General features: G+C 33.3%; 2 protein-coding genes across 2 annotated transcripts; both read right to left on the bottom strand.

Annotated features, from left to right (window-relative positions):
• Positions 1-1,106: 1,106 nt before the first annotated feature.
• On the bottom strand, positions 1,107-1,460 carry LOC139840797 (putative non-specific lipid-transfer protein 14). The gene has a single exon (XM_071831042.1). The coding sequence runs from the start codon at positions 1,458-1,460 to the stop codon at positions 1,107-1,109; it is 354 nt and encodes a 117-aa protein (XP_071687143.1).
• A 643-nt stretch (positions 1,461-2,103) lies between these two features.
• Positions 2,104-3,971, bottom strand: LOC139843222 (large ribosomal subunit protein eL24-like). Its single transcript, XM_071833287.1, has 5 exons — positions 3,923-3,971; positions 3,279-3,354; positions 3,037-3,138; positions 2,383-2,531; positions 2,104-2,294 (listed from the first exon to the last, which is right to left on the bottom strand). The coding sequence occupies exons 1-5, from the start codon at positions 3,931-3,933 to the stop codon at positions 2,147-2,149; spliced, it is 486 nt and encodes a 161-aa protein (XP_071689388.1). The 5' UTR covers positions 3,934-3,971; the 3' UTR covers positions 2,104-2,146.
• Positions 3,972-8,873: the final 4,902 nt, after the last annotated feature.

Here is an 8,873-nt window from a genome sequence, read left to right as displayed (position 1 = left end):
TATATGATATTTTATAATTATATATATAACGATGAGTATGGTAACTAATGTGTGACATTCATGTTTTTATACTTTTTTTTTTTTGCTAAAAAAAAACTATAGATATTATAACCAATTAGGAAATTCATCAAAAAGATGAACCCAAGAAACCACTACAACCAAAAACTTTCGAGCTTTGCCTAACAAAAAAACTAACATAAGCTCACAACAAACCACTAAAATAACGATGCAAATACATGGAAGACAACACAAACAACAACGCACAAAACTACAAAAGAGGGTAGGCAATCTAGGCCGCACCGGGAAGATTAAAAGCCATCTCAAACGAAAGTGATAAAACCGAGGAACAACATGGGAGCGAGCTCATGTTTTTATAGTTGTACTTTGAGTTAAAATGCATTGTAATTATTTTACGCATATGAAATAATAGAGTACAGTACATGACAAGAAAATCAAGCAAGAAAAGTCAAATTTCTCATATGATGTTCTACTTCAATACCAAAGAAAGCATAATTTTTGAAGTAGCAACTGTTTACATCTCTTTGATATAGCAATTAAACAATATTTAAGAACAGTTTTGTGTATCTTAAACGATCCATAGTAGCAAAATGTGCTTATCTTCTGTAATCTAAAACAAGCTTGCCAACAGAATCGACTCAAACACTGCACAGAAATAAAACAAGTTGCAACTTTATTTGTTACCAAAGAAGGTATGCGAGAAAAGAAATTTTATTTACTACTCCTTAATATATTTTATTTTTCTAAAGATGTATTAACCTGTTATGGCATTTACATGTGCATATCTTAAACTTGTTTGTAATGTGTTCTAAGCATAAAAATATAGGAAAACGTTTAATATGGTTTTGGTAATGGTAATGTGTATATTTTATACACAAGCCCGTATAGTTAAAAGTTCAAACGAAAATAAAATATACAAAACTGTAATAACTTTAAACTAAAAAGATTTTCACGTGCGAGTAGGTTAAATCACATATGAATGCTAATAGTTATGTATCTTTTTTGTTTCTCGTTTGAACCTGACTCAGATGGTATATAATATTAACTATTTTTTAGCAAAATCTGATAAAAAGAAGTAGTGGTTCTTACTAGATGCAATCGGTGTTTGGGTCGATGGTAAAGCCAAGAGAGACGCCACAGAAGCCAGGCAGGGTAGCAATGGCTGTGGCATTTGGATTGTAAGTCGTAATAACACCCATCACGCACATACATAATGATCGTCTGTTTTCTTCTGAGTCGCCAAGGTTATTTAAACTAGCCACTGCATCACAACAAGGAGACCCTGGATACGGATCAGGGGTGCCATAGGTTACAAATGCAGAGCATGTTGATATGAGGGTTGTTACAGTGGCACAGTCTACGGTTGCTGAGATTTTTAATGCCGCACAAAGTACCACCATCACTAGTAACCACACACTGGTCACTATCTTAAGATAATTCATTTTTGGAATATTTTGTGAATGAAACAGTGTGTTAATGGGATTGTGTTTAAATGGGGCTGTATAGATGATTCAAGTGTGGTGGGTTAGCAATAACAAACGTGTGCTTGGGGCACTTAAGTCGCATGAGTTATGTGATCATGCTAATTGCACAGCATCAGGTATGCCGACCGATGTACTATAGACATTGCGTATAAAATGTAGTATGTTTATACAATTGTTGATCTCACTGTAAATCAGTAATTGTATTAACAAACTACAATATTAATTCTATGAACTATCATATAAGATTTAGTCCGTCAGCACCAATTTAATAATCAAACATGGGACTTCAACTAACAAGTTAGTCAAAAAATTAGTCGATTCATGAAAAAATCAGCAAAACTATAAATGTCGCGCTCTTATCAAAGTTAAATAAGCTCTGTTAGAGTGACAACAATGAACAAAGGCCAATTGAATGAGCAAGTCTTTACAAAAGAACAAAAAAAGGTTTGATAAGCACATGCGAAAAGCAACCAAGTATCATAAAGTGAGTTTAATATCCGATTATGCAAGTGTAGAATAAAATGCAACGAGTACTAAGAGATGTAAACTTGAACGAGTATCAAAAAGACAATTTCCCGTCAATAAAATTAACAAAAAACAATACAGAACATTAAAAGGTTCTAGCAACAACAAAAAGTTGAGTCTCAACGCTTGCCGCCGCCACCTCCAAGCTTAGGGCCCTTACCTTTAGGGGCATTACCACCCTTGGCTTGAGTCTTTTGTTTTGATACTACTTCAGCTTTCTTTGCTTTCTTCTCATCCTTGGTTTTCTTGATCCTTTCTTTGATCTCACTGAAATTATATGAAGGTAATAAGCGATAATTTTACTGATATAAAACTATGAAAAACAATGACATATAAGAGTAAAAAACAAGCATACCGAAGAGCTGCCTCCCTGGCAGCATCACGAACTTCAGGCTTCTCACTTCGTTTCTTCTGAATAACTTCCAAAGTGGCTCCCACAATAGCTCGAGAGTATGGTTTCTTGGTGGTACGACGCCTCTTCCTCACAGCTTCTTGAGCAATGTCCTGCAGGATTTGAAATGATGTAAAAACTTCGTCAGATTATCATACCAATGACTGAAAGAAACTGAGCAAATCAAGCACACTAGGTGAAGATTTCGTGTTGAAATAGGTAGCATTTGAGTACTGGTGAAAACAAGTCAGCTGGGTTAATTGACATGCAATTACATGATTCACATTTTGGAACATTCACATATAACTAATAAGCTAAATACGATTGCACAACGCAAAATTACTGAAGTAAAAAGTAGGAAAATTGTGTACGCTGTGTTCAGTTGATGCTCTGTTTAAAATTATTTTTAGTTGGAAATGAAAAAAGATGCGCTTTCTAAGTCGGTTCAATATAACATTTACACAGTTTCGTTGTTTAGTAGTTAGTATGACCGTACGAGTAAATAAGTTAAGTAACCTTTAGATCCTAAAAATGATAAAACCTTATGAGTAAATAAACGAGTCAATATTTTATCAACATCAATATTGGGAAACAACCCAACAAAACAAATTGACTAACCTTCTTATGCTGTTTTCGGTACATGGCAGTCCATGTGAGCTTTGAGGGCTTCAACTTATTATGAAAGTACCTTTTGCATTTTGAATTTGCAAACAGAAAAACCTGAAATTAAAAAGCACACAGATCATTTATTTAAAAACTGAAATGCAAATAACCAAAACTAAAAACAAAACCTATGCAGTTACGCTTAATGATAAAACAAACAATGCAAGCAAAAAATGTGACAATAACACAGCATATACCTGAGAGTCCGACCTAATGAATCTAATACCCCTTCCTGGATATATCTTCTGGCCACTGAAACGGCAAAGCTCGGTCCTATAAACAACCAACAATGTCAGAATAGTAACATACCATATGAGATAAAGTAATCATCATCGATTAATTAAACCATTATACGGGTCACAACGACATTTCAAAACGACTTCACATGCAGATAGACAAATACAACGCAACAAAGATCAGTCCTTATATGAAAGTAAAACTACTGTAACGAGAAAAAAATCCCTAAATCCGATATGCATATATACTTAAATAGCTCGAACGGATTCAATTTACGACCCTAACACTACTATATCACCATCCAATTTCATTCAGATTAGCTCAAAACCTAGTTTGAAAACAAAACCAATGCAGCTAGTATTATCGCTATAAAGTCCTAAAATTGAATTGCCCTAAAAATTGAAATGAGTAAATGCTTATTTAACTCAAATTGATTCAGCTTCCCTAAACCCTAAGACTTGAACTAAGTAGTTCACCTATTCTGATTTAAGTGATATGATTTAGGGGAAATGAGAATAATAAAACAAGATATTGAAACGGCAATTAATTATACAAACGATTGCAACACTAGTATGTATGATTAAAGCAAAATGAAGTTATATACTTTAGAACCATGACGACGATGAAGGCGGCAGCTGCAACAATAGACGGAATAAAAACCCTATAATTATTGATCGGTTCCGTTTATATAGATAGCATCGTTCCATTTGTGAATTTTGAGAGATGGTGATTCTAACCCTTCTAGTTTTATTTTTTACACCTTTTACCCCAAAATTAAAACCAGCAGGGGCCATAAACAGTCCAACCTACCGTGTTATATAATGGGCAATAGCCCAACAAAATACGCATTCGGATTAATACCTTTTGTAGATGGGAGTTGATATTTCCAAATGTATTTTTAATAAATCCACCTAAATTCACTATACTATCCTTCCTTAATGATGTATTGATGTGTTATACAAATTTTTAATTCAAATTATTGAAGGGTACTGGAAAGTAACAACAAATGTTTGTGGATCTATCAAAAACATTTTTGAAAATATCACCTCTCTTTGTAGATTTGTAGAATTGTTGGTGAAAAAATATGCAAACAGTTATTATCATATTATTATTACTAGTTTATAGTTTACTAGTTTATAACCCTTGATTGTCCAGGATAATACATAAAAATTCTGTAATAAATCTAAATGATGCAATAAGTCTGTTAGTTGTTGATATAATCGCATAATCTAGAGACTTGTATAGAGCAACCCTCGTATACAATCCATGGATGACTCGGTCACATTAAAAAATGAATTGTCAAACCATGAACACAACTACGACAAGGGGCGGAAATATGTGGGGGCAGTGTGGGGCGCCCGTCTCCAGTAGATTTGTAATTTTCAGTGCAAAATTTTTAGAATTTTCGATTTTGCCTCCATTGAATTTTTTTTACCTAAAAGACTTCATATTTTTTTCCTAAAGACTACCTATTTTGCCCAAAAGTCTCCGTATTTTGTCTCAAAACTTCCATATTTTGTCCAAAAAAACTTCATACTTTGCCCAAGAAAATTGCTGCTGTTAAAATAAATTTCGCCCCCGATGAAAAAAATTGATGCTTACGCCACTGACTACGACCTTTGCAAGTCATATAGAAATATGTTCACTTATTATTTATTGTGGTTCCTCTGTGGATAACTTGGTCACATTAGCCACGTTTAATGCCTCCGCAACAAAAATAAAGTGAAAGGGAGATAGTGGGCTCCCTAACGTAAACCCTTTATCAAGTCAGAGTTCTGGAGTGGGGCAACAATTGATCAAAACTGAGGTGATACTTGAACGAAGGCAAACTTGGATCCAATTACGCCATATGAATTCCGAAGTTCATTTAGCATATCTCCTCATCAAGAAACAATCAAGAAACAACCACTTTATTAAAATACAATGCAAATTTGGAATAATTTGGAATTTGTAAATATGTATGGAAAAATATCTAGATATTAATATGTATAAGAAAAAATCTAGATATTAATATGTAAAAGAAATATCTATATATTTATATGTAGAAAAATCTAGATAATATAGATATTTGTAGGTGAGAAATATCTAGATATTTATCCATGGAAATATCTAGTGTGTAGAAACTTCCATGGACAAGAATAAATATGGGTGATGAGTTTCATTTGTAATTAAGTTGTGAAAAGAGTGAGTTGAGAAGTAGAGAAGAAGTAAGAAGTGAGAAGAATGTGAGTAGAGAAAGAAAAAAAAGTTTGTAAGTAAGTAATATTGTAATTATATTTTGTATTAATAAAAGTATTCTTTGTTAAGTTTCCCGGTTAAGCCTTAGTTTGTGTTTAAATTCTTAGTGCACTTGTGTTGTTCTTATTATATGGCCGGCTCTGCCGCCTAAGTGATATATGGTCGGTTATACCGCATGAACGATATATGGTCGACACTGTCGCCTAAGTGTTATTGTGCACTAAGGATTCATAAAATTAAAGGCTAACCAACGTCAAAGTGTTGGTATAGTGAGTGTAGAATAGTGTAGGTCCTCAATAGTGGGTGTGTTGGGATTGTCAAAGCTTCCAACAATTGGTATCAGAGCGGGTCGTTTGGGACCATTGCTAGTGGAGATACTCATCGGTAAACGTTGGACGTTTACATCATCTTGTTAACACCAAGGCCCTAAGGGAGATTCTGTCAGAGCACAGTTAGGAACTGTGAAAGCTCATTGGTCTGGGACCAAGCTTATTGGACGTTGGACGTCATGATGGCAGATCTTGCAAGTACGAGCAGTGGAATCAAGAGTCTCAATAACCACAACTATGGTTATTGGCGGTCTTGTATAGAATCCTACCTACAAGGACATGATTTATGGGAAATAGTTGCTGGCAGTGACACAATGAAGCGTCCCGTTCATATCGAATATAAACGTCACGTACTCATTGGTGTCATTGCGAGGTATTGACATCTAAATGTGACATTTTTCAAAATCTGCATACGTTTTTATAATACAAACCATAACCTTTATTATAATCAAAGGTTCAAACAGCATAATAATGATTATCGTTTAGCGATAATCTTAGTTTTACAAACTTTACATTTGATAATAACAATACGATTTCCAACATATTTCACATTACAAATCTTCCGATATGCAGTTTTATTTTTGACACAAATATGCATACTCCAAATCCTGCTTAAATTCGGCATAATGCAGCGGAAGCTTTTAATTATCACCTGAGAATAAACACGCTTAAAACGTCAACATAAAGTTGGTGAGATATAGGTTTAATGCTAGCAGCGTTATAAATATAAACCACAAGATTTAATATACATAAACGTTTTAATAAAAATATTCTAAGTGGTTGAGCACTTGATAACCATACTTAACATTTAATCAACGTCGCATATTCCCTTTATTATGAAATCTCACTACACCGTACCAAGTGTAGTCACCGAAACAAAGTACTGTGCAACCGTTAAATACTGGTCGTCCAGTCCGGTTGGGGTTGTCAGGTGAAATGTCCCGTTCTTATTGATTAAAAACGTTCCATATTAATTGATTTCGTTGCGAGGTTTTGACCTCTATATGAAACGTTTTTCAAAGACTGCATTCATTTTAAAACAAACCATAACCTTTATTTCATCAATAAAGGTTTAAAAAGCTTTACGTAGATTATCAAATAATGATAATCTAAAATATTCTGTTTACACACGACCATTACATAATGGTTTACAATACAAATATGTTACAACAAAATAAGTTTCTTGAATGCAGTTTTTACACAATATCATACAAGCATGGACTCCAAATCTCGTCCTTATTTAAGTATGCGACAGCAGAAGCTCTTAATAATCACCTGAGAATAAACATGCTTAAAACGTCAACAAAAATGTTGGTGAGTTATAGGTTTAACCTATATATATCAAATCATAATAATAGACCACAAGATTTCATATTTCAATACACATCCCAACATAGAGATAAAAATCATTCATATGGTGAACACCTGGTAACCGACATTAACAAGATGCATATATAAGAATATCCACATCATTCCGGGACACCCTTCGGATATGATATAAATTTCGAAGTACTAAAGCATCCGGTACTTTGGATGGGGATTGTTAGGCCCAATAGATCTATCTTTAGGATTCGCGTCAATTAGGGTGTCTGTTCCCTAATTCTTAGATTACCAGACTTAATAAAAAGGGGCATATTCGATTTCGATAATTCAACCATAGAATGTAGTTTCACGTACTTGTGTCTATTTTGTAAATCATTTATAAAACCTGCATGTATTCTCATCCCAAAAATATTAGATTTTAAAAGTGGGACTATAACTCACTTTCACAGATTTTTACTTCGTCGGGAAGTAAGACTTGGCCACTGGTTGATTCACGAACCTATAACAATATATACATATATATCAAAGTATGTTCAAAATATATTTACAACACTTTTAATATATTTTGATTTTTTAAGTTTATTAAGTCAGCTGTCCTCGTTAGTAACCTACAACTAGTTGTCCACAGTTAGATGTACAGAAATAAATCGATAAATATTATCTTGAATCAATCCACGACCCAGTGTATACGTATCTCAGTATTGATCACAACTCAAACTATATATATTTTGGAATCAACCTCAACCCTGTATAGCTAACTCCAACATTCACATATAGAGTGTCTATGGTTGTTCCGAAATATATATAGATGTGTCGACATGATAGGTCGAAACATTGTATACGTGTCTATGGTATCTCAAGATTACATAATATACAATACAAGTTGATTAAGTTATGGTTGGAATAGATTTTTTTTACCAATTTTCACGTAGCTAAAATGAGAAAAATTATCCAATCTTGTTTTACCCATAACTTCTTCATTTTAAATCCATTTTGAGTGAATCAAATTGCTATGGTTTCATATTGAACTCTATTTTATGAATCTAAACAGAAAATGTATAGGTTTATAGTCGGAAAAATAAGTTACAAGTCATTTTTGTAAAGGTAGTCATTTCAGTCGAAAGAACGACGTCTAGATGACCATTTTAGAAAACATACTTCCACTTTGAGTTTAACCATAATTTTTAGATATAGTTTCATGTTCATAATAAAAATCATTTTCTCAGAATAACAACTTTTAAATCAAAATTTATCATAGTTTTTAATTGACTAACCCAAAACAGCCCGCGGTGTTACTACGACGGCGTAAATCCGGTTTTACGGTGTTTTTCGTGTTTTCAGGTTTTAAATCATTAAGTTAGCATATCATATAGATATAGAACATGTGTTTAGTTGATTTTAAAAGTCAAGTTAGAAGGATTAACTTTTTTTTGCGAACAAGTTTAGAATTAACTAAACTATGTTCTAGTGATTACAAGTTTAAACCTTAAATAAGATAGCTTTATATGTATGAATCGAATGATGTTATGAAAATCATTACTACCTTAAGTTCCTTGGATAAACCTACTGGAAAAGAGAAAAATGGATCTAGCTTCAACGGATCCTTGGATGGCTCGAAGTTCTTGAAGCAGAATCATGACACGAAAACAAGTTCAAGTAAGATCA

Source organism: Rutidosis leptorrhynchoides, chromosome 4, assembly GCF_046630445.1.
Source record: "Rutidosis leptorrhynchoides isolate AG116_Rl617_1_P2 chromosome 4, CSIRO_AGI_Rlap_v1, whole genome shotgun sequence".
Taxonomy (NCBI): Eukaryota; Viridiplantae; Streptophyta; class Magnoliopsida; order Asterales; family Asteraceae; genus Rutidosis; species Rutidosis leptorrhynchoides.
The sequence above is the reverse complement of the archived record's forward strand: the minus strand, read 5'-3'. Positions and strand labels throughout refer to the sequence as shown.